We start from the raw sequence: 27,521 nt of genomic DNA on the forward strand, positions 1-27,521 counted from the left end.
GTCAATAAACATCCAAGCTATCTCACATGATTATCTAATAATCACTTACTTACAGATTAAAAAAAAACAACACTACAGCCTTATTTAAATGAAAAAAAAACAAACAAGAAATGTTTTGACATTTGTTTTTTCTCAATTTTCCTATTAAATAATTAATTAATTAATTAATAAACAAACACATTAACTTCTATATTATCAAGGCTTATGAGAGAATAATAGTAAAAACAATTGCAAACTGACCGATACACACGTCTCCTTGAAGTCTGCAACTCATGATACTCCTGGAATCACATTAAACAGAACTACACATTTTTTTTTTAAATTATTAATCATGTGTGAGATAGCATTTTAACTACTTCCCATCTACTATCATATTTTTAATTATATAATGAAAAAAATAATTTAAATTACCTTTCGGTTAGGCCGCCTTTGGTTAGCGAAGAAGCGAAATATCGGTTACGTGTAAACTGCATACTTTAAATTGGTTTTTTTTTTTTTTTTAACAAAGTGTATCCGTGGCGTGCGTAAAATGTACGGCGACTGTTCTCTTTCCTGCGTGGTTGCTCCGAAACGTGCCGCTCGAGAATCGTTAAACGAACTTATCCTTTTGCCTCCGGAGTTAATTTAGCGTCGGGAACGGGAGAGGGTCGCCGACGGGCTCCTCCCGCCTCGGGGAGGAGGGCGGGACGTTCCGTGCCGTCCGCGCCGGAAACGGGCCGTCCGGAGTCGACTCATGCACCCCGCGCTCCGTTTCCGACGGTCGGCGGGACGCATGCAACACCGATCCACCAGCCCTCCATTCGGACGAAGCGGATAAAAAAGAAAGCAAGCAAGCGGAAGGAAAAAAATGCACACGGACAGAAGATACTTATTGAGATGTAACAAGAAGAGAAAGATATATATATATATAATATATATATAATTATAAACATTCATTTAAAATGTTAAAAAAGTTTAATAAATATGGACACCACAGTGCATATTACAACTCTTGTCAGCAAGAAGGGAGGCAAAAGGGTCTTCTGTATAAATGCATCATCACATAAATATATATATGTCCAATTAACTTTTAAGTTAATGCAAAAAAGCATGCTGTCTTAAATATCTTCAAATACAAATATTGAAATTTTAAATATAAATTAATTAATGTAATTGAATAATTTAAAACATGCAAAAGATACAATGCAGTTTTTTCAGAATAATTTTAAGTTTTTTCAGAATAATAATATAGAAAAATAAGAAAAAAAGTTACATGTATACACAAAAAGAACTAAGTTTTTATGTAAATCTTTAAACTTTTTTCATATTTTAAGAAAAAAAAAAAAAGGAAACATGTTAATTAATAAACATTATATATCAATAAAAATAATCAAAACATATCAATTCATGTAATATAAATACGTACATATTAATCATATATAAATGTATTAGATTATATAATTAATATGTACGCGCACAAGAATAATAATAAGAATAATAGCAATTATAATAATAAAAATATATAAATATAATAAATAAATTATTAAGAGAACACTACAAGGCTTGGCTATAACTGCATCGGTTTTCCCGTTTCCAGAGGATGACATTAATAAAAAATACAAGAATTAGAAGAAGAAGTAAAAAAAATTGTTGCTGTCAGTTGTTTTGAATTACTAACAGAATTTGTAAAAATCTATTTCGAATTCATGCATCAAGTAACATGAGTTGAAGACTTGTGGAGATCACATGAGACATGCAGCCAGCCTTATCAATTAATTTTAACTTCAATTATTAAATTCACAAATGTCAATTAAATGTAAAATAATAAATAAATAAATGAATAAATGACTACTCCAAATTTCAATTAATTTTAAAATAAATGCCGAAAAAATATTTAATTAATAATATATTTACTCTTTAATTATTCAAAATCTTTAACTGCAAAATTTAATTACTGTTAAGCTTTACTTTTTTTTTTTTTAGGCGTTAGAATTAACTCTTAGACTTAAGTTATTATAAAAGGAATGACAAATTAGATGTTAACTAAAGACTGTTCGTTTCTACGGTTCGATTCCGACGCAGAAATGAGTGCTACGAAATAAATTTAAAGGTCGTGGCATCCTGTAAGTTGAAGCCGCAGATGTTAAAGTGTATTTTGACAGCAAAAATGTTTACTGTAAACGATTAAGAACGTTCACATTTTATTTTGTAATCATTTTATAAAACCTATCTAGCTCTCTGCACATCTACATAGTTTCAGTTTTTTTACAAAGTAGTATCGTAATTAAAATATTTTAACTGTAGTAAACATTTGTGGTAAAACAATTAACGCAGCTAAAAATTAAAGCAGTCAATTTTTAATTTCAGAATATTAAATACAGGGTGTTCCCCCGATTGTCTCTAGTTTTAAACTGTTCGGTAAAATCCATTTGTTTGATTACGTGAATAAAATGTGTTCGAGAAATGTGTCAGTCGATATTCAAAATTTTGTGCGAATATGATCAAAAGGACCTCTGCCACCATACGGTCACCATACATAGCCAAAGTCCTATTTCTCGGTTCTCCCAACCGCCCGACACCATCTCCGAATCTTTTCTCTGTGGGTAATGTCGAGAATCCTGCACATGCTACAAAAATGCCAGACACGAAAGCCCGCATACAAGGACTGTGTATTCTGTCGACTACGCGACTCCTAATGTGTCGGCTCGGAAGTGAGCCCAAATCTTATAAAGACCAACATTGTGCAGTCGTGCCGGAAGCATAAATGGTAGTATACTGATTTAAATGTACAGTGGGTGATCGGTTAACGAACATAATCCGTTCCAAGACTTTGTTCGATTATAAACATTCATTTAAAATGTTAAAAAAGTTTAATAAATATGGACACCACAGTGCATATTACAACTCTTGTCAGCAAGAAGGGAGGCAAAAGGGTCTTCTGTATAAATGCATCATCACATAAATATATATATGTCCAATTAACTTTTAAGTTAATGCAAAAAAGCATGCTGTCTTAAATATCTTCAAATACAAATATTGAAATTTTAAATATAAATTAATTAATGTAATTGAATAATTTAAAACATGCAAAAGATACAATGCAGTTTTTTCAGAATAATTTTAAGTTTTTTCAGAATAATAATATAGAAAAATAAGAAAAAAAGTTACATGTATACACAAAAAGAACTAAGTTTTTATGTAAATCTTTAAACTTTTTTCATATTTTAAGAAAAAAAAAAAAAGGAAACATGTTAATTAATAAACATTATATATCAATAAAAATAATCAAAACATATCAATTCATGTAATATAAATACGTACATATTAATCATATATAAATGTATTAGATTATATAATTAATATGTACGCGCACAAGAATAATAATAAGAATAATAGCAATTATAATAATAAAAATATATAAATATAANGTTCAGTGAAGTGTTCGTTATCCGAACATGTGTTCGTTGTCCGATCATAAAAATCTTTCGCGAAAGTGTTCGTTATCCAATTTGTTCGTTAACCGATCACCCACTGTAGTAACTTTTTTGGGACACAATTTCAATTCCCATTGTCTACAATACCATACTCAAGTTTTCCCCCCAAAATTAATCTACAACACAAGGTACTTTTGTGGGGAACACCCTCTATATTTTGCAATGCTTAAAATTCTGTAATGAAAAATTCAATCTCAAACAAATGGAGTTGCAAGCATTTTCAGAAATAAATCTTTAATAATTGAAAAATATGAGCAAGGTGGTTTGCAAGTAAGACTTAGAAATAAGAATTGTTTGGAAATTATCTTTTTTACAATTGGAAACTTTCATTTTTGAATGTCCAAACTACTAAGTTTCCTTTAACAAACTATCAAAATTGAATAAACATTTTTCAAATGAATATTTAAATAAATGAGTTCATGAAATACACATTTATACCAGTCTTTAGTTAACATAAAATTAGAAAAATAATATATCATGAATAGAATATAATATTTATTCATTAAAATTCTTACCTGGCATCGCACCATTTCCTCTCTCTGCAGCTCTTTCCATTGCTTCTTTTATACAATAATATAAATCTTTACACTACAAGAAATTTTTAAATCTCTTTTTTTAATGTTTTCAAACCTTTCAAATTAAACTCTTTGAAATACATTACTTTTCGCGTATAATACTTCTGCAGTTGAGTCTGACCACCATTTCTCTTCCAGAAACACAGAACTTTGTTCTGAGGACTGAAAGTCATGTTGACCACTCTTTCGTACCACCATCTTTCCACGATCGCTCCATTTATGCTCCGGAGTATTATGCCATCGTCTCTGACCTAATAATTGGATAATGTTTACGAATAAAATTAGTATTTGGAATTTCTCTTATCTCAAGAAGTAATAATGGAACTTACTTCCATAAATAACATATCACCCGTAGCATCTGTACCAGAATGAACAGTGAAAGATTGACAGTGCATTTGTCTACTTCCTAAAGGCTTCAGATCAATATCGTTTCCATTCTATATTTTAAAATACATTTATGATTAAAATAAATTAGGTAGAAATTTATCAGTTAAATTGTTTCATGAACATTTCAAATAGTATCAAAATTGTTAAATGTCAAAGTTTATTCGAAATTTGACTTTTTAACCATTTATAAGGCCAATATATTTACAAATTCAAACATTTTAGCCATTATAAATTTTAAAAGAATCTAAATAATTTAAAGGTGAAACCTCATGGCCTACCAAATTATTTATTTGATCCAATAACTCGTTTACTTCTGCACTATATACTAAACTGATGTGACATTTGCCCAACAGTCGACAGGTTTTGCGACGAATTTCGGTTTTATTTACATTCATCATTACCATAAAGGCAACCATGTTGTATAGCATCGTAGACAGCAGTCTATCTTCATCGTGTTCTAATCTTTTTTTATCCATTTCAGACAATGATTGATACCTGTAATAAAAGATAATAGTTTTATGAGATCTAACAAACTACTCTAATGACAACCGTTATTATGACAACATTTAGTACCAAACGAAACAAAATGATGATTAAATCATGGTTTTATTTTGTTAAAAATTAATATTTATAAATTTTATTTATTGTGTAGAATTAAATTTTATTAAAAAAACAAGAAAGAAAGAACAGGCAAAATCATTTGGTGCTGTAAAAATATGCTGCCGCTGTCATCAATATCTCTGGTGATATGTTAATACGAGTAATGGATGGCTTCCGACACCACTTAGAAGAATGCGTGGTGCAGCACGGCTGTCATTTAATCAGAGTCATATTCAAACATTTATATAAATTACATTCCTGTAAGTACTGTTTAACAGAGAGGAATAAATAAAAAGCAGTTGTTCACTTATGGTGTGATTTTATAAATATGCTATGAAGGCTGACACATCCTGTATTTTTAATTTAAAGGTATCACACAGTAATATAACAAGAAAAACAAAAGGCAAGCACATAAATCATCTCACCTTTCCATCATTTCCGAAGGATCCTGGTCCATTCCGACCATATCCCTTTCTTGAGAAACTGCATCGAGAAATGCATCCTCCCAAAATTGTACTTGATCCCAAAGGCCAAGTCTCTCTTTCCCTTTAAGAATAAAAATATTTTAAAATTAAAAAATATACAAAATGATAATTTTATTTTTCTAAATTAAACATTTTTACCAATAAGACCTTCAAAAAGGTACGTCCTTCTGCATTCCGGCCCCGGATTGGAACTTGTATTAATCATGCTACCTCCGTGATAGCGAAAACCGGCACTCAGACTACTCTTGCTACTCCAGACGCTGGGTGTCCGTTTTTGTCGCGCGGCTAAAAACTTTAACGAAACATTTTAAAAATAAATAAATTTACCATTTTGAATTAAATTTTATATGATTATTTTGATCGAATTGAGTTAAGTAAAATAAATTTTATATTAATTCATTTAAATTTCAAATATACTTACATTTCCTGCTTCGATCTCACTGTCAGATACTGTAGAACGAAAAGAATTATGACTAATGCGAAGATTCCTATAATATGCAGGATTTGTCGTCACACTTCCCGTGTCGCTGGCATTACAACTCGGTACGGCAGCGTCGGAACTTTGACTCAATGCCGTTCCAGTTTCGGATACCTAAAATTATATGTAATTTTTGAATATTCTGACTGAAGTTATTTAAACTTTTATTCTGCCTTAAACATGTAATTATAAACTACAACTAACTAATGTATTTTATAAATTAATAAGTTTGTTTTTAGGATACTAAATATAAAATATACAGCTATATCTTATATTTTTAAACAAACAATAAATTATCACTAGACAAAAAAAATGATTACAGATTAAAATATAGAACAAAAGATAAGTAAATATATTATATTAATAAAAATAAACAGAAAAAAGGTCCACTTACTTCCGAATCGACGCTCGTTATCCTCGAGAATAGGATGTTGCGTTTGGCATTAATTATACTGCGAAACATGTCGGAGGCTTCTTCATGCTCAGAGCTTTCTGGAGATGGTGTAATTTGAACATCAGTATAGCCAGATTCGTGGTATCGCTGAGGGCTTAACTCTGATCCTAAAGAGTATCACAGTATAAAGGACAACAAACCTCAGTCTTCCTCTATATATGAACTGTACAAGGTAACATCTTCACTCGCAACTAAGGAACTCAATTTTTTTTTAAATCAAAACTATTAGACAAGTTTAGTTCGAGTTTTGAAATGGCTCGTAAAATTTTAACGATTCGAGCATACATTTTAATCTGCGGTTCTAAAATTGATTCTAAACTGCGAGGGCTATCGCATACTACAAAGATTAATTTTAATAAAAATATTGAAATGTAGATTCAGTTAAAAAAATGCCATAGAGTTAAGAACACATTGTTTATTCTTTGATCAAATTGACGAACTTTTATAGAAAAAATTTGAATCTATTTTAAAGTTTAATTGAAAAGTAGATGCAATGTAACAAAATTAGCAGATATTTTCCAACTATAAACAAAGAAATAAAATTTTAATACATCAAATTTCTATTCTTTGTGAAAAATATACATTCAATATTTGTTTATTTACTCCTCCATTTATAAGTAAATTATTGATCAGTTCTTATTGGAGAATAGCGACTACTGTACTTTAATTTTCCGAATCAACATTAAAACAGATTCAAGTTTTTAATAAAATATATATAGAATATCTGAAATCTATATTCAGACAGTAGTTTACAAATAAGATTAAAAAAAGTAACAATCACGAATGTCTAATAATAAAATAATAATTGAAAATTTAATTTTAATAAATTTAATATGAATATGAAATCAGCCAAAATGTAAAATTAGTAGAAATCATATTTAAAATTAATAATAAGTTTTGTTTTCTCTTAGAGGAATACTGAGATTAATAATCCATTTAAAATACTGTAGATTACACATTATTTTTAAGGTAAGTGAATTTTTTGTTCTTAATGCTTTACTTCTTAACATGTTAACCGCTATCCGACGCGCCGGAGGTTGTACTAATTCGGGCCACTCAGAGCCATCCGATCGCCCGACGTCGCTATAACCAATGTAGTTTCACTCAAGGCTAAATTATCCTGGCTTTGTAAGACATTATTTTACATCCTAGTGGTGGCGCACATCTATGAAGTTGGCTCTGACTGCCAGCAGTCTTATAGCTCCGAACGGCCCTAACTACTATGGCAGCTGGAGCGTCGTATGGCTCTGTGGTCACCAGTTCGTGTGAAATTACTCATTACAAACAGGGCCACATACAATAAAAGATTATCATTTATTCTCTATATGAATTATGGCGCGACTGTACAAGTTAAAACACGAGGTGTTACTACACACGTCTGCAAGGTCCAAAATCCAACTAGAATGTGTATGATGTCATAGGTCAGGTCAGGGGTTCCCCCTTGTGGCGGCTTTGGAATTTATCGCCAAAGCTGTCGCCACAGGCTCTGTAGGGTCCTAATTAGTACAACCGTCGGCGCATTGGATAGCGGTTAACGTGTTAAAATGCAAGCTCTTCCAAAATGAAATGCTACCATTTTAAATTATTGTAATTATATTAATTATAACCTGAGAGGTGTGTGATGTATGCCAATCTATAGAGTACCATCTCCTGCCTGTATTTAAAAATCATCATCATCTAATACTCCACAAAGTACTATAAATAAAAACAGTGACTCTTAAATACAGGAGTTTTGCATTTCACAGTTTGCAAAATCAAAATTGTGCCATGCCGCATTGTGGCGCAGGAAGAGTGACGACAAATATGCCATGTGGAGTATAGGAAAAATTTGAGTATCAGTTTGATACAAGGTACACATGTCAAGAAATTATAATGGGCAAATTTGGCTTTCCAATGCTCTAATGTATGATACAACATTCTCAGATAATAATTAACATAATTATAACTTTAAATGATAGCATTCTTCTTGGAAAACCCTGGGTACATATACTTACAAATAAACACACACATATATATATACATATGTTAAGAATTAATGTATAACATAAAATAAATTACATTGTTTCTAAATATGTGGTACATTCTTTACAATTAGAAATAATTTATTAAAACAAATATAAAAAAAAAATAATAATAATAATAATAGTAAAATAAACTATCACGTTACATCTCTGAAAAATCATTAATCAAATTATATTCAAATTATAATTTTATTCGGGTAAATGAATATACCAGAAAATAAATATAAGCAATTCTTCAAATATTTAACACATTAACTGTTATGTCAATTAAAAGTAACACAGCTGAGCCAAACAAAACATACATATGTTAAGAATGATCACATGATCAACAAATAGTAATGGTAGTTTAATGATACTCAATGAAAACACTTTGTAACAAATATAATATAAAAAAATGGGAACAAACTGCCTTAATGAAGTCAAAGAATTATAATAAAGGTGTAACGTTTTTTGACTAACATACAATCAGAGAATATAAACTTGACATTCGATAAGGTAATACATCGTATTATCAATCGTTGCCACAAACAAGAATATGAAGTATTATGGTACAAAGTAGAGATGTTGGAAGAAGTTTGTACCAGAGAAAATATTTCCATAACAGAAGAGTTATGAACTTTTCAAAGAAGCCTTACGTGCGATATAATTTAATTTAAATGTCGTATCGACAAATGCCCACAGCCCGAAGATGGCTCGTTTCTGCAAATGTGTAAAATTTGGCCATTGTAATTGTATTTAATTTTTGTTATTTTATTTAAATTATTCATTTTGGTTGTATATTTTACAATTTTTTAAAATTTTATTCGCTGTTTAATACTTAATTTAAACAGCGAATAAAATCACTTTCGCTACATAAATGGAAGTTTGGTATCTACAATGATGTTGTTTGGTCAAACTTGTTAACCAAAAATGTTAATGTCATTATTATACAAGGTCATGTTCGAAAATAATGAAACTAAATTTGTATCTTGCATTGCGGCAATGCAGTAATGTTCCTTTACATAACAGTCAATGGTGCAATCCTTCCTAAACATTTGGTGTAAGTTTTAACCTTATCATGTTGACGTAATGCGTATTATTGAAGATTTAGTGTATGTACGTTTCGAGCAGTGATTGTAGAATAATGGAGAAACATATCGAATGACAATGTTCGGTAAAATTTTATATAAAATTGAAAAAACACGAAACTGAAACTTATAATGCATTAAAAACTGTATATGGTGTGATGTTCTGTCAAGTGTTCATTGGCATAACATGTTTTCAGAATTTGTGAGTCAGAATCGGATGCTTTCGACTGTAAAGCTTAGTTCACACTGGGCGCGATTCACTAGCGAAAGCGAAAAACAGAGCAAATAACCCGTCAAACGAGTCATGTTTGACCGGCTATTCGCTCTGTTTTTCGCTTTCGCCAGCGAATCACGCTCAGTGTGAACTAAGCTTAAGCAATAATGTCAAATAGGCATGGATTGTCACTCTTCAAGACTGACAAATGACACTTAGAATTATCATTTTAACAGTTATAAGTCATCGTCAGAAGTCAAAACATCGTCATTTTGAAACCATTGAGATATCCAAAAAGACATACCCAACACTGTGCAACAATCAGCAAAAATGACTTCCAGAGATTCTACAAGGCATGAAAAAAATCACAAGACGAGTGTATTACGTCAGAAGGAAACTACTTTGAATAGTTTTAAAATGTAACAATTTTGAATAATTAATTTCTACTAAAATTATTCTCATTACTTTTCAATTATATCTCATATTTAAAACTTCATTTAAGAAGTTTTTCCCCATTTTTTTTTTTAATGATTGGCATTTCAAATAATAAAATAATTTTTAAATTAAAAACTAAATCTGAATTTTAGTTTGGTTTAATTAGCTGAACGTCATAAGAAATACTTCTCAATAATTTACAATAAATAATAATTAGAATATCATAAAATTATTTGGGAAAGATCATATTTGTTTTACTTGCCAAATAACTTTAGTTTGGTTATTAATTGATAAGAAAAAACTTATAACAATCAATTAAAATAACATCTTAGATCATGTGATACATCAGGTTTTCAGTAGTTCCAATTTTGAGGAAAAAACTAAACTTTATAATTGGCAGTTAATGTGTTCATATATACACATGGTGTTCCAAAACGAATATTACCATTTTAAATTACTGTGATTATGTTAATTATTATCTGAGAAACATTCTATATACACTAACCGATAGAGTTTTGTCTCCTATCCACATTTGAACGTTCTGTCGCATACTACTTCCAGGAATGTCAACAAAAATGTCAACTTTGCAACAGAGAATGCATTGTGCATAAGTCAGAATCACTCATCGTCATGCAACACAAGTAATCTGAGAGAGCTGTAAAATTTCAGTTGCCACAAAAGGAGTGTTGAAGGATACGTCATAGCTAGCATAGGAAGAATTTCAGTATCGGTCGAATGCTTGTCATGCAAGGCGCAAGAGTTAATAAACTGTAATGGGCAAATGTGAAACTTGGAGGGGTTTTCCGATGTTTTAATGTATGTTACAACATTCTCAGATAACAACATAATTGCATTAATTTAAAACGGTAGCATTTGTTTTGGAAGACCATATATACTGTACCTGAAGAAATAAATAAGTAGATGTAATAAATATCCTAAATTAATTGCAACTTTTCAATTTTAGAATAAAATTAAATTTTAGTGTATATTTTTATATGTTATTAATTGTGTATATTTTCTGCATTTTTATTAGGCATTTCCTTTCATACACATTGTTTTCTGTTTAAAACAAACAGCTAATTGAAAAGAAATTATAAATATATCATAAAAAATTTTTTTCCTAAAAGAATAGGAATAGAAATATGTCAATAGTGCTTCTTTGCGTAGATGTGTAGCACTACAAATTTGAAAAGTTATTGACATTTACTCTATAAAATAAAGCAGAACTTCTATCATTTCACCATAAATTTAATTTAATTTATTGAATCTATTTTTGCACAGCCTTCAATTCAGAGAAAGATTTTATGAAATTTCATTTTAAAAAATTTCTAAATAAAAATTTAAAAATTAATTAACTATTAGCTTTTTATTTTAAAGTTTTAAGTTAAAATTTATCATCAATACGTAAATAAGGCTTACTATAATGATGGTCGGTTGAATGGCCTCTCTCGTGTACGTCACGATCGCTACTGGACACGGAAGAACCTCTGTGAGGTACGTCAGACGGACTGCTATTTGTGCTACTTTTGCTAGATCCTATATAAATTCATGCTTTAATTTAATGTAATTTTAAATATAATTTTTTCAATAATTATCATTGCACAAACTAAATTCTCTGAGAACGAATCACATTTATGAACTGACTTCAGAAATTATTATTTATCTCAAAATCGAATACGCAGAAACCAAGTTAAAATATTTCAAATAATAATACAAAATATCCAATTGTTTAATTGAATTAAAACCACATTCTTTGATGTTTCTTAATAGAGTATTTTGCCATACCTAGAGATACTCCGGCATGTTCATCTTTTGTTGGATCGGCAAGATGTTTGTAAAGATTTTCTCCACTTCCAAAAGGACTACTTCCCTGAAAAGAGTTTTTCCATTCTTTTAAATATGTAAACAGAAGAAGAACAAAAGAAACAATTGAAAATAATTCCAACTTTCAAAAAATTGCATCAAAAAAATTAAAATAATCATTTGTACCCGGTAATAATTTTTACGTACCTGAGAAAGTGATGCCGTGGTAGCCGTCGCGGCATCGAGTTTTTGCTCATCGGACAGTTCCCGCGCCCAATAATGCGTGTGAGCTATTTCCAACACCTGTAACGTACTCGCCATGCCTCCGACGCCTTTGGTCGTGTAGGTGAGTTCTAAACCGGCGACTACGGCCGTCAGCATTTTCAGCATTCCTCTCCAGACGGCTTTACTTACACACTGACATAAATATAAACAAAATATTAATTTTATTCATTTCGTAACCAAATATCCACAAATTACGTTGCGTCAACCTTCTACGTACCACATCCTCGATGTGATCGTCTGGGCCTACTTTTCTCTCCAGTGTCTTGTTGAGCCTAGAAACGACTAAATTTCGATAACTTTCGTCCTCCATCAATTTTTTTACTCTGTTCAATTTCAGCCAGCCCACTCCTTCGCCGTCCAGAACGGCATTTAATACCTCCTTTAGAAACTGCTGATTCTCGCTAATTAAAAAATGAATTTTTTAAAAATTAACTAAAAAAAACCCTTTGATGAAGAACGCAAAAATTTATACGAATCTATAAGTGTTAATAAGTTAAGTAAAATAAGAAAATCATAGACTAATTTATCATAAAGTATCAGTCAAGTGAAAATTATGTTAAATATGTTATTGAACATGCAAGTTAGTATTGTTAAAACACCTGTGAGATGTACTGCGAGCTTCTATATTTTGTATTCTCTGCACTTCCTGCTGTTTCTTTTGTTGACTACTGCTATGTTTAATAAGTGATGTTTTCTCAACTAATCCTTTCCTCCCTAAGATTAATAATATTAGTACAAGAACAGTATTTCAACAAAAATAAATTCCAGAATTCTACAGAAATTAGAAAACATTAGTAAATTTAGGCAATTATATTCTCATTTAAATCATTAATCATTCATATGCAATGAATAAACGAGTATATCGACATATACTAAGGAGTTAAACTAAGTTTTACCTTTCGGAAATGGCCCAAAAGGTTGCTGTCTTTCTTTATTTCTTGTTGTTGTACTGGTCCTTCCGCCTGCTTGTTGAAAAGGTTACAATTTTAATAATTTTCCCATTATTGTCACGTAATGTCAATTGAAATATACATTCAAAATAAAATTATCAAAACTTTAAGGAAGTGAGGATAGTAATTTTAATAGAAAATATGAGAAAATATTAACATTTGTCTGTCAGCATTATTATTTTCCTTGAAATATTACTATAAGTACTTCAGATTTCAGATTGTCTTCTTTGGGTATACAATAATGAAACCTTACTATTTAAAATATTACCAATTCTTAAACTATTTGGCGTCACACAAAGCAATTTCAAGCATTTAATAGAAAATAAATAGAATCTTTAGTGTTTCTATTTAATTGACGTTCATGCAGGATGAAAACTTACTGAACAATCCTGATATCATGCTGGATGTCTGCGAAGCAATTCCGTTCAGCTCGCTACTCATGGTGGATATGAGAGATCCCGAACTCGATACGCCGTCTCTCGTGGCCACTTCGGACGACTCCTGAATGCGTCTCTCTCGTTCTCTACTGATAGGTTCGCCCAATACTTGCAGATTCTTTTCAAAGAAAATTACTGATTATTAAAAACAGAAAACTTGAAAAATGTAGTAGTAGAAATTTGTATTTATATTTTTTACTTCTAATTACATAATTGTAGAGAAGTGTGAGACTTAAGGCCTGTTTGTACTTCAGAGAATATAAAAGAGAAGGTGTTACTAGGACATATATCTGTTCTCTTTTGGTTAGAGAGAAAAGTCTTGAGAAGTTCTATTGTTATCTTCATTGGTAGCCCACGATCCTTCACGTCCCTCAATATGGAGACTGATAAAATTGAAATGATTAGGACTAGATCAGAGTTATCTTTCATGAATCACCATAATTAATTGGGCTTTTTTATGTTGAAATTGATAATTAGAAATTAAGTAATCTGATACTAGAGGCAGATGTTAGGCACCATCTTGGTTGGGTTTAGTATTATTACATTTGGCTTTGGAATGTTTACATACACACACACACACACACACACACAGTATTTTAAGTTAATCAAATCTGAATAGATATTATCTATACAGACCTATATATTTAAAATTTACCTAAAATATCAAAAATTTTTAAATTATCTTAAACTATTTTATAAGATTATAGTAGTTTCCATTCTCTCTTCTTCTCAAATTAATCAATCACACACACTTTTAATTTTTTCTGAATTTTATGACTCGGGTTTCACTTTCCCTACACTACTTTCAAAGCTTTATTTCAGTGTTTCTCAACCTCTAACGAATCGTCGCCCCCTTCAACATAGTATCACCCCTTCAATAAAACCGTTACATAGTATCGATCTCTTCACTACAAAATTCCGATGCCGAGGGACACGACTAATGCCAAATTCGTACTGCATTGAATAGACTAGTGACTAGTATAATGTTATTTGTTTAATTATTGTATGATATAACGAATAAAATATCTAATTATCCTTAATATAATGTTTTACTATATTGCCCAGAAAATTGTTTTTCGCCCCCCAAAATATAAATTGTTACTAATCGCCCCTCAACATGGAAAAACGCCCACATGGAGGCAATATCGCCCCCATTGAGAAACACTGCTTTATTTTAAACTGCAAACAGTGAAAGCATACTTGCAAATCTCTTTTATTCTTTTGAAGTATGAACACCTGTGGAAAGAGAATCATAGAAGAGAGAAGCAAGACATTCTCTTCTTTCCCATTCATATAAAGTACAAACTGGCCATTAGTTCATTCACTTTTTTCTATTCTTATGTTGCAATTTATTATTTTTAAAATTTTTCTTTAGGATCATAATCCATAGCCTGCCTATTGATTTAATCATCTAATTAGGCCATATTATTTTGCCATTATTTTTTTTCAAACATTTATTACATTATTATTTAGCAAATTGTTTTATTACTTACTTTTAATAAAGTCTTTCTACCGGCTTCTCTAGCGGGTTTAGTTGCTTCCAAAGCCGTCTTGCTCGCTTCGACCGCTGCCTTGCTTGCCTCTCGAGCAACTTCACGAGCTTCTCTGGCAACGGTTTCTAATAATGAAGTTTGGCTATTTTGTTGAGTGAGAGTATTGCTGCTCATGCTACTGGCTCTACTGAGAACGCTGCTGATGCTTATTGTACGAGTTGGAGTGGGTACGGGAGTCGCGCCGCTGGATGGGATGATTTTATCTAAAGAAGGCTCGGTCGTGAGAGAACTTCCAGAACGAAACCTAGATATCGTGGCATGCTGCGCGGGAGGCTCTCTTTCTTGAGTGCTTTCGACGTCGCTACCCAAACTCTCCACGGGACTACGTCCGGGAAGCGGAGGAAGTGGAGAGACAACGGATCGAATCGTCGAGGGTGTGAGCGTCGACGTTTCGCCTTCTTGCCCGCTAAATACATCAGCTTCGGCATCTCCATGTTCCTTAAAAGAAGAAATATTCATTTATAAAAATTCAGAAATTGCATGTTTGATTAATTTTAATCAAATCCTCAATATTACTTCACTAATAATAGAACATTTGTTTATATGCATAGTCTTTTCAAATTATATACTGCATTTCCTATAATAGTCATCCAGTGAGCAATTTTTTTCACTTTTGATGAGCAAGGAATTGGAGTAAAAAAATATTAATGCAAGAAAAGAAAAAGCACAATTCGAAAAGAGGCAAAATCTAGTTAAATCGGAATATCGTGATGAATATTGTATATAAAAATAATTTGAATAAAGTACTCAAATTACTCAATATTGCCGCAAAGCAGATATTTTGTCGGACAGATTTTCGTCCATTAAAAGCAGACCATATTGACCTTTTGAAAATTGTTTGAATAGGAGTAACATTCACAAAAGAATTCCATTCTACATCTTTTTCAAGAGCATTCTTCTCTTCAATTTAATTTTTATTCAATTTACTGTTAATCAATTCGAGAAGTATTCTTAGTTGATAAGTTTCATGCTCCTAAGATTGTCTATTATTCTACCTGTGACAATAGAGAATCTTCCAAAAAAAAATGTTACTATTTTAAATTACTATAATTATTTTTTTGTAAAAAAGGGCTGGCAGAAATTACAATTTAATAAAATATAAATTTCAATACAAATACTAGTTGTATCTTGCTTGCTTGCCATGTCCAATCACCTGGAACAACCATTCTTCACTGCAGAGATGACCTTTCTTTGTAGGCTACAGCTCTGCACAAATATGTAAAATAGTCTAAAATGTTTACAAAGAAATGTAGCCTACAAAGAAAGGTCATCTCTGCAGTGAAGAATGGTTGTTCCAGGTGATTGGACATGGCAAGCAAGCAAGATACAACTAGTATTTGTATTGAAATTTATATTTTATTAAATAAAAAAAATACTATAATTATGTTAATCATTACCCAAGAAACATGCAATGTATGTGCATTTGAACATCTTTTTGTATAATGCCTCTAGGAAGCAGCGTAAACAAAGATGGCAATCCTCCAAAAAAAAGAAGGCATTTTGTGTTCTGCAGTCTGCAAACTTGGACTAGATCTTCGTCGTTTTCGATGGATCACTTTGAAGTTGTCTGTGAAACTCGAAAACCATGTTTCATAATGACAACCGATTCCGATTCTGTGAACCGCAGAACAAAAAATACCTTCTATGTTGCAACTAAATCATGTGAAAACTAAGAAATAAAAGTAAGCTATTAAAATGTCTAATTATAAAAAGAAATACCTGCAATTCAGATCTGTATGGAGAAGGATGAAAGCCAGGTGTTTCAGTAGTGTTTTTAGTTTTGTTTATATCACCTGGATCACAGTTAAACGATGGACTACTGTATGAGAAAAACAATTATGAATATAAATGCAGAAATTGCAATAAAAGAATTTAAAATAATGATTATTAATTAAATATAATACCGATTGATTGTTTGTCTTGACCAATGCTCCAATGTAATCAGAAATACGTTAATGTTAAAAGGAGTTTAAGGAGTGAAATTGCGTATAATTTCAGAATAAACCTACATAAATAACTAAATGCTTTCAATATAACACACATTTACTGCTAAACACACCATAAATAAATATTTTACAGTTAAATTTCAGATTAAAACTTAGTAGATATTTGTGCGCAGTACCTACGGCGTCATTAGGTGTTTCTTTTTAAGCCAATCATTACAGTTGGGCGATTGTTAAGTTTTGTTAGGTAGAATGAAAAATAGATTTAGAAATTAATGCTATATTTTTATTTGTGTATAAAAAAAATTTTATTTAAAAGCAATTGGACACAGCCATTACATATTAGATGCATGTGGATCTTTAAATTTTATTCTGCAAGTAAATATTCTATTGTTTCCTTTCTTACTAATGTAACCTAGTACTAATGTAACTTGGTGTAAAATCGGCATTATATTTTACAAAAATATTACACTTGTGATTATAACGACGACTGTTTAATTAGGTGATCATTTTACCTTGAAAGTGATGATTGTGATGAAGAAGTGGAAAGTGAACCAGGAATAGAGAAGGCAGAATCACTGCTTGTAACACCAGTACCAGGTAGTTGTAATGTACTCGGCGGTTGAAATACTGCTCGGTGATCAAAAAGAACTTGGCTGTATCCTGTTTCTTCCATATTCATTCCTAAAAAGACATTTAAATATGTAAAGATTTACACCACGCCTTATTCTTTTATTTACATATATTGCATTACGTACAAATACTTAATGATATAAAATTCGATTTTTCTGAAAAGCAAACGAGACTAGTTTTCTAATAGAGTGAAGTAAAACAGAATTATTATTAAATTACTCTCTAATTCAGTAATTCAAAACATTTCAACTCTTGCCACACATTATTATTAAATATTTCGAGAATAAACAGGTCAATTGCAAAGGTATTTTCAGGGAAAGTCAAAATAATGAAATCTTGTTAATATTAATATCAAATTCTAACCTGCTATTAGTCCAACCGGAGAGAAATCCTATTTTTTTCAATATTTCGTCATACATTTTGCAAATTTGTCTGATGCTTCTGTTAGTGTCGAAATTGCGTGAAAAATTTTTTGATTTCTTTTATTTGGGAGGAAATTCCTATCATGCGAGCACTCGTGTAAACCATTTTTTCTGGTTTATTTAGCATTTAACAGTCGCTAATGATCGCCGTAGTCAATCCACAGTTAAACATTAATATCCAATTATAAATTATTTATATTAAATTACTCGGTGTAAAAGTATGACTATATCTAAATTAATTGCTCTGGAAGTGAAGATTGAGTGGAGGTCTGGGTAGAATCATTGGAAATGCTTCTGCACGGTGAGTGAAAGTTATGGATTAAAGTCCCACTCCGGGACGATTCTTTTCTTTCGGAAATTAAAAGTTAATTTATTATAATTATTAAAGTTATCACAAGATATTGACCTAACTGCCTACCTCTAGTCAAATAAATTAGCCTTATTACAGATCAATAATATGACAAACTGTTTTACATTAAAAAATTCTCAACCGCATTGAAGTGAATCTGCGGAAATGGAGACCACGTAAATGGAAGGGTCACCGTACATTCCTGTATTATAATTATTACAAACAGATTTTATCTATCAAATATAAATATTAAAACTAACTTTGATTGTAAATTTCCATTCCATTTTGTCCAAATCATGTTTGATCTTATATGAAAAATAATTATATTAATTTTAAACACATCCCAACTATCTTTCAGATTCCTAACAAATGCAAAGGATAATTATGATTTAAAAAAAATACCATAATGCGATGGCAGATTTAAAAATAACTTCATATACGTAAGATCTAAGAACATAGTTTAAAGGTTGGAAGAATATAATTACAACATTGCCAATAATAAAGCAGCGACGACTCTAGCCCGGTATAAGAAAACACCCAGAGTGTTGGTTCAATGTGACGCCGAGTTAATTAGGTAAACACTAGCTACCGATAAACTTAGAACACTAGAAATGTGGGAAATAAATAAGAACTCCTGTCAGGAGAAATGTATAAGTAGAAAAGATGTAGTAATGATTTCTTCCATTTGTAAATCACTCGTAGAAAACTGTTGTGTGACGATATGATATAACAACGTAGTTATGCAGAGCCTAAACATTAGTCAATATTATATTATTTTGTTTTCTATGATATAATTTGAGATGTTGGGGGTTTAAACATTTAATTCTAAATCATTTTTAACATTGAAGAACTAGTGACGTATAAAAGAATGAATTTGAAAAAGATTTTCAACTTACATGGACAAAAAAGTCTTCTATGCCGGCCCCCTGAACAAGCCCAAAAACGTCTGTAATTTTTGTTTTGCAACAATTTTGGTACCAGAAACATATGAAAGGACAGTTTGCATTCAATTTTTGATTTTATATGTTAACAATAATTAAATTTTTATCAATATTGCTTCCATAAATAAACTGTATTTAATAATTTTACTTTAATAGCATCTTATTTTTATCTATATTTATATTTCACAAAGAAATTGTATAATGTAAATCACGATCATCTTATTTGCTAACAATTCTATTTAAATTGTATAATTTAAAAATCAAATTTTTAAACACTTTTTCCTCATATTCTAACGTATCTAGAACATCATTTGTATTTTTGAATGATTCAAAAAACTTTTCGTCGCTCGTTTGTAGAATACAGTAGAACCTCGATTATCCGCCCTAATTGGGGACTGGGGTTGGTCGGATAATTGAAAAGTCGGATAACCGAAAAGTATGAAAAAATCCATTACAGTAGAGCCTCGATTATCCGACCCAATTGGGGACTGGGGTTGGTCGGATAATTGAAAAGTCGGATAACCGAAAAGTATGAAAAAATCCATTATTAGTGTAGTATATTATTATATCCCATGTAATTAGTATATCGCTATTAACCTATTTTGCGTTGAATTTTCATCAATGTTAAGCTTAACAAAAATTTTTTAAAATAATAATCGTCGCTATTGTATCGTTAAAAATTAGAAAATTAAGCTTTGTTTAAATACTGGCTCCCTTTCATGGTCGAATGAGTGTTGCCAGCTAAAACACATAAAAATAATGTTAAAGTAGCCGAGACATAGCCAAATATTGTAGCGCCACATCACTAGTGGACATTTGAAATTTGCGACTAGGACGGTCGGTTAACCGAGGGGTCGGTTGATCGGGGGGGGGCGGATAATCGAGGTTCTACTGTAATGTTCACGGACCAAAACTTGTTTGTTTTTAAACTGATTATTACTACAGACTTTTATTAAAAATTTGTGATTTCAAAATAAATTTACGATTTAAAACTTTCGGTCTTTACAGTAGATGATATAAAAAGTCATATTTTCAATTTTCCTGTTATGAAAAAGTATTTGTTTCCTTCAAAATTAAATGTTATATTTTAGAAACTTTTCATTTTTCAAAACAGGAAGTATAATAAATGATAAAGTTCTAATAATAATTATACAGTATTTATAAGATATGATCTGTGCTAAATTAAAATGTATTATACATAAGAAATTACAATTTTATTTTATATTTACTCAGTTTATCAAGCAATGAAATTTCTTAGTAGTAATAAATCTTGTCTACGTAAGACGTTTAAACTCGAGTATGCCTTTTACGACCATTTTAAGTTTGTTGAAATACACAATATCTGTCAAGTTTCTCAGAATCTATATTTTATATTAATAGTTAATGCTCTAATAATAGCAATAATAATTTATAATTAAATTACTGTATTTATGTTAATTATTATCTGAGAAGTATTCAATGAGAATAACCGTCCAAGTTTTGTCTCCCATCCACATTTAGATTGTCTACTACCTCTAGGAAGAGCCATAAACCAAAATGGCAACTCCACAAGGAGAAAGTGTCTTGTTTCCACAGTTTACAAATAAGAATTGCTTGTCATCATGCAACCTGAGTAATCTGTGAGAGCCATAGAATTCACAGGAGTGATGACAGATATACTGTAGCAAGTGGAGAAAGAATTTGAGTGTCGAATAAATCTTCCGTGTGACAGTAAGTGTACGTGTGGAAAATTGTAGTGGACAATGTAAAGCTCAGATCGTTTTCTGATGTTTAATGTATGTTATGACATTCTAGAATAATAATTAACATAATTACGATAACATAAAATGGTAGCATTCTTTTTGAAGATCCAGTATATATATTTTACAGATATTTAATTTTGTTAAGAACTTTATTTTGTTTAGCTAGCATCATTAATTTTGGAACCACAAAGGCTAAAACTTAAAATTTTTTTAGTTTTAGAGCCTAATAAACTATTCAAATCACCTCATTCATTTACTTAATTGAAAGTTAAAGATCCTAACAGGCAGTCTCCACGTCGTTTATCTTGTTCCATATTTGTTAAAAGCATAAATGCATAAATCCAGACCATATGCCATTTGTTTGTCCAAGTTTTATTTGTTTACTAATCATCACAAATTATTGTCTTTTGTCGCTCATTCAATTACATGCACTAATCTTCACACAATCATCATATTGTTCGTCTGTCATTACATCGATGATTTTTTATTAGCCCACAGAACACATTAATTACCATTCTCGTAATTTAGAATGTACTAGAAGTCAAAATCATTGATTTAAATATAATTCCATACCTAAAATACGTGATTATCTGAACTACCTAATCCCATTTCTTAAATTGTCTTTATCTTACTTTATTTATAATAAGTTGATACCTGTGAAATCGCCACTTATGTCGCTATTAACCATGTCTGACACAAAGTCACTCAGGGAAGAATAAGATGAACTGGTGCTGCCAGCTCCTTCACTGTCACTTCCACTTTCATCTACATTAAAATATTAAAAGTCAGAATTAATTAATATATAATGAAACATTCTTTGTTAACATCTAACTTAATACAACTTATACAGCTAACTGTCACATTAATGTTACGTGTAATAAAAATACAAGTATCTCTTGATTGACATGATTAATTAATCCCTCGGTGTTACTATACATACATCAAAATCATGTTAATCGAATATAACAAACAATGCTAAAATTATAATTTGTCACAATTAATTACTACACTGTTCCGCTTGACGTATCCAACTTGATTTTCCTGTAAAAATTAACAGTTAAAGATATAAGTTCAATAAAAAATCACGTCTACATGTGTGCTCCAGCAGTCCCGGTGACATTATCAAGGCGGTAGGCAATTTCCTGCCATGTACGCTGCAGCATGACCTGTCTCACAGTGGCAATGGCTGTGATGATGCACTCCTAAAAATCCTGAAGGTCTCTGACCGAAGTTGCATAAACCATATCTTTCACAAAATCCCACAGAAAGAAATCTAAGGGAACCAGATCAGGCGATTTTGACAACCATGCTATTGGACATATTAGACCACGACCTATGCTTGTGACAAAGCCATGACTGGACAATAATACTCACAACTCTTCTATGAAACTTGCAGTACAAGAAAAAAATCTCTCTAAAACTTAATGAACATTTCCATCAGATACCACTTGTTGCTTTTATATATCTTAAACCATTCATTTTTTTATGGCAAATTTAAATTCGGTATGGAGCAATGGTGCATGGAAGGAATAATGACATTCTCTTAGTCAGAAAACTATCTTCAACACTTGCATAGTAAATTAAAGGCTTGTTAATTAAAACTCTTCCTGCATATATTAAGGGATTTCCGTAATTATTTTCTAGGCATTAATCAGATCCAGCATTAAGCAAAACCACATTAACCTGTACTTAAAATCTTACAAGAAAAATTTTTTATGGTGAGGAATTAACAAATCGACAGGATATAAGAAATGAAATGTAACATCACAAACACTTAACCCTTTATTATATTAAGAACAATTCAAATTAAAATGAAATTTGTGTCATCGGCGTCCAAGTTTCCGTCAATAAAATGCAGATATTACACTTTTACAATGAGAACATCTCAGCAAGCACACAATTGCTTGTTAAGATATAATACATTACGTGAAAAATTAAGTCAAATTAAATTGCAGTATAAAACATGCATAACTGTCAAATAAAACACAGTAAAAAACAAATAACGTGACATTAAGAACAGGATTTATCTGTCAAAACAAAAAAAAAAAGAAATATATTATTTAAAAATATAAGATAACGGTAAGGACAACTATTTCACAAATGAATTCTATATTACCATTCCGATTAACTTCCACAAAAATAATTTTTTTTTTTTTATCTCTAATTTTTAAAGATAATCTTTATATATAATTTTTGGGAATTAAATTAAATAGTAAGTAGATTTCATCAACAAAATACCATTATCTGATATTTATCCTTCTATTAGTTAACTATTCTTGCCCTTGCAGCAAAAGTCAAGCTAGACTCGACAACATGCTATTTTTCCATCATGAAATGCCAATGCAAGTACATTGTGACGTTTTGGCACAATGCAATTGTCGGAATCTGCTGTAACATAAATCGACCTTTACCGATTAACTTACGATAACCAAAATACGAGGGCAAGTCAAAAATTATCCATATTTTGCCTGTAGAATTTATTGTAATCAACCTTCAGCAAGTAAAATATATCATTTCTTGACATAATCAATGCTTTTCAATACGCTTGTCCATCTGTCCACAAGTTTTCCTACTCCCTCATTAGAAAATGTTTTTGGCCGAGCTGCGAACCACGAATGCGCCGCTGTCTTAACATCGTTGTCTAGATGTGAATCTTCGTCCTTGTAGAACTTCTTTTAGGGGACCGAGCAGGTGATAGTCCAATGGGGCAAGGTCAGGAGCATAGGGAGAATGCTCTAGCACCTCAAAACAAAGTTTTTGGAGTGCATCGACAGTGTGGGATAGCCCGCAAGTGGCTACAATTATTATTTATTATTACTTCATCTAATTATTATTTAATTATTACTTCATCTAATACTCAATGGAAGTATTTACAAAACACAAAATTCTTATTCAGATGTTATTTCTTTGGAAATTCTTATCTAAAAATAAGATAATAAATGATGTTAATGCTTGAAATCTCTCTAAAATTTTTCTAAACTTAAAATTAATGAATTTCATTGATTATAAAATAGCAAAGGTCAAAATCAAACATCTAAAAATACCAAAACAAGTGATGCTACTACCACCTGCCGTCAAAAAATTCAAGCCATTAAATATCAGAAAAAATCAATTTCAATGCTATTTTGTAGTAAGAAACGTACGATTACAAATATATTACATTTGGATTAAGAAAACATTTATTTTATCTTCTCTTTGTCTATTATCTTCTATATATTATAAATGACAGTTAGTGTTTACGACTTTTAAAGACTGCTTGGACTTAAATTTTAAAATAAAACTAAATGAGCAGTTATTTTATTGCGATGTCGTCGTGATGTCGGCTGCAATTTTTATTTAAATTCTGTATCTGATCCGGATTTAGTGACGTCTTGCCCCTGTACCTCATACTTCTCCTGATAACAATCGAGTAATGCTAGTCATATATCTAACCCCATTCTCGAACAAATTTTCAACCGAAATCAGGTGACTTCCGGTCCACGCTGGAAGTTCGTGTATTGTTAATCGGGATCTCCAGCCGCTAAGCTTTCATTTATCTGTGCAAATTTTAAAATTTTAAACTGTATCAAATGTTACAATTCTATAAGAAATTTTTTTTAATTTATTATCTAAACACTTGAAATTCTGTCATGCTCGATGACAGAACACTTTTTATGAAAAAGTAAAGATTGAAGAATTGAGAATAGAGATTTCAAAAAATTCAAGAAGAGTTGCTAAATGCATTATAGACAAAAATAATTTACACTTCACACCGGGAATGTTACAGAAGAGAAACCACACTGAAACGGCATTAAAATCGCACATTTTAATAAAAATTGCAAGTACTTTCAATGTATCATATTACAGTCGTCATCGGGCAGAAAAAACTGAATGCGATTTTTAAACTTAAGAATAGAACAGAACATACAACAGTCTTTATTTAAATGTATAAAGGCACTCGACTGAATTACCAAATCTTCATAAAAAATAATAATGATGCATTAGACTTTATTACATGATAATGTTAAAAAATTTGATTTTACTGCCTGATGACGATGACTGTAATACATTAAAAATACTTGCAATTTTTATTGAAATATGTGATTTCAATGCTGTTTATCTTCTATAAATGTTACTAAAATTTGAAAGTTTCAATTTTTTGTCTTAATGTAACAGTTTTAACTTTATTTTAAATTATAAAACATTCCGACATATTAATGGAAATTTTATTAATTCAAAATTTAAAAGACAGAATGGATCCTTCTGTTATATTACTATTTTTATTGCTTTTCTTCCCGAGTTTTGGAGACAAATTCATTTATTACAGTAATAAAAGTAGAAACTGTACATTATTCATTAAATTACATAAAAATCTAGTCTACCTGTAGTTAAATCATCATTTTGAGTAGCAGTTGTAAGGGCATTGCCGAGTGAACTGTTTTCATTCCAAACATTAAATCGCAATGGTTCTAACTGATTAGTATACCATTTTGCTTTGTCTCCAACGAGCGTTGGATCGAATACACCTAAAAGTTCAAAAATACGTCAATTATGTGAAAATAAAATAAATAAATAATTGAATCTTAATTCTTACCAGTATGAACTCTTTGAAATGATAAATTTGTAGGACAGAGAGACCATTCTGCAAAAAATTCTACAGCCTACATTTAAAAATATTAGTTCGTTAATTTTTTGCAATTCAAATTTGTCGATATCATATTTTTTAAACAATTCTCTTATTAATTTATTGTTGTTTATAAAGACGTTAAACCCGTTCGAAATTTACCGACGTACCTGTGTTCGTACAAATTTACTGAGAAAATAAGACGCTTTTGGCCGTGATTGAAGGAAACTGTTAATTTGAAAAGCAACAACTGGTCTCGGATAAAGCCGAAGTGTCCGCGTGTGTTCCGTAAAATTTGCAAGCAAATTTGGAGAATTAAAAAATCGCACCATAGCAATTCGTGTTGCTATATCAACAGAATCCACATCATTGCCATAAATTAGAGGATTAAATCCAGTTGTCAGCGGTGGCGGCGGAGGCTCTTGGGCGACAAGCCGATTTACCGCTCCAGGTTGAATTTTATCAAGATTTTTGATTGGCTGCGGGCTCATACTCATCGACGCTAACGCCTGAAATTTACGGATTGAAAGTAAACGTTTCTCAGAATTATATTAAATCAATGCATTTCGCATTTTTGAATTTCAAATCGAAATAATTAAAACTTTACTTGTTTCAAATGATTCTGAAGAATTGTGGCTTCTGGTTCGGGTAACGGAGGCAAGTCTTCTATACCAGTTGGCTTAACAATCTGGAAGAGTTTATTAATGAAGTTTTATTATAAAAATTACAAATATTAAAATGAAATTTATAAAACCTCTAAATAGGGCAAAATTATTTTACCTTATTAGAATCCAAATCTACTAGCCAAACATCATCGGGAAGTTTAAAGTTACGTTTAAACATCAAAAAACTTGCGGGAATGCCAATTATATATGGGGTAGGTGCAAGCAATAACTGAAAACGATTTATATTTATTTAAAATAAATATTAATAATGAATTTTATAATTAAAAAAAAAATAGCATTAATTAACTATCAAGTGAAGAAATCGGGAAAATAAGGGACCTAAGTCAAAGAAAATTTCATGACAATACAATAATATACTCTTTTTAAAGTAATTTTAAATATGTGGCATGAGAATAATTTTAAAAAGCATCTTTGTCTTGTTCAGAGTGGATGGCTGAACTGGAGAAAGACGAGTGGGGTGCTGTGTAATAAGAAAATAAGTTGCAAAATGAAAATAAGATTATACAGAACAGTGGTATGACCTGCGATGATGTACAGCACAGTGCTGAGACGTGGGCAATTACAAGAACCCAGGAAAAGAAGATAGAGACAGCAGAGATGAGAATGCTGAGATGGATGTGTGATGTGATGAAGAAGGACAAGAATTAGGAATGATTGCATAAGAGGAACAGTTAAGGTGAGTCCTATAAGAAATAAAATGCAGGAAAGTAAATTAAGATGATTAGAACATGTAGAAAAAAGAAGTGAAAACTGTGTTGGAAAGAGGATTGAGAAGTTGGGAGTGACAGGGAGGAGGAAGAAAGGAAGATCGAAGCTGAGATGGAGAGACAAGGTGGCAGAGGATTTGGGAGGAGAGAGGATGCCCTGGATAGAGAAAAGTGGAGAAGACAGATTAAAGATGGGAATGCTGACATCATATAAGCATGGGAAAAAGCAAAGACAAAGATGATGTATGGCTTGTACGTCTATCTCATCTTAACCACCT

At 31.0% G+C, this 27,521-nt stretch overlaps 1 protein-coding gene across 6 annotated transcripts in view; it reads right to left on the reverse strand.

Annotated features, from left to right (window-relative positions):
* Positions 1-26,804, reverse strand: part of LOC111630051 (MAP kinase-activating death domain protein-like) — a 35,601-nt gene extending 8,797 nt beyond the window's left edge. For 2 of the 6 annotated variants that reach the window (XM_023374054.1, XM_023374056.1), the window contains exons 1-24: positions 26,631-26,803; positions 26,458-26,538; positions 26,021-26,359; positions 25,821-25,887; positions 25,609-25,752; positions 21,902-22,012; positions 17,676-17,844; positions 16,937-17,036; positions 15,158-15,655; positions 13,608-13,782; positions 13,174-13,242; positions 12,877-12,991; positions 12,495-12,678; positions 12,200-12,409; positions 11,975-12,059; positions 11,609-11,725; positions 6,393-6,559; positions 5,942-6,112; positions 5,659-5,812; positions 5,461-5,581; positions 4,714-4,930; positions 4,378-4,485; positions 4,135-4,299; positions 3,989-4,061 (exon numbers count right to left, since the gene is read on the reverse strand). In XM_023374054.1, coding sequence (XP_023229822.1) covers positions 3,989-4,061; positions 4,135-4,299; positions 4,378-4,485; positions 4,714-4,930; positions 5,461-5,581; positions 5,659-5,812; positions 5,942-6,112; positions 6,393-6,559; positions 11,609-11,725; positions 11,975-12,059; positions 12,200-12,409; positions 12,495-12,678; positions 12,877-12,991; positions 13,174-13,242; positions 13,608-13,782; positions 15,158-15,655; positions 16,937-17,036; positions 17,676-17,844; positions 21,902-22,012; positions 25,609-25,752; positions 25,821-25,887; positions 26,021-26,359; positions 26,458-26,538; positions 26,631-26,693 — 3,703 coding nt within the window. In that variant the 5' untranslated portion in view covers positions 26,694-26,803. Of the gene's footprint in view, positions 1-3,988; positions 4,062-4,134; positions 4,300-4,377; positions 4,486-4,713; positions 4,931-5,460; positions 5,582-5,658; positions 5,813-5,941; positions 6,113-6,392; positions 6,560-11,608; positions 11,726-11,974; positions 12,060-12,199; positions 12,410-12,494; positions 12,679-12,876; positions 12,992-13,173; positions 13,243-13,607; positions 13,783-15,157; positions 15,656-16,936; positions 17,037-17,675; positions 17,845-21,901; positions 22,013-25,608; positions 25,753-25,820; positions 25,888-26,020; positions 26,360-26,457; positions 26,539-26,630 lie in introns of all 6 variants that reach the window. The other 4 variants (XM_023374058.1, XM_023374059.1, XM_023374057.1 and 1 more) reach the window with 3 other exon arrangements.
* Between the last annotated feature and the right edge of the window lie 717 nt (positions 26,805-27,521).

This window comes from Centruroides sculpturatus, unplaced genomic scaffold (genome assembly GCF_000671375.1).
Source record: "Centruroides sculpturatus isolate CEXI.00-Female unplaced genomic scaffold, Cexi_2.0 scaffold605, whole genome shotgun sequence".
Lineage (NCBI taxonomy): Eukaryota > Metazoa > Arthropoda > Arachnida > Scorpiones > Buthidae > Centruroides > Centruroides sculpturatus.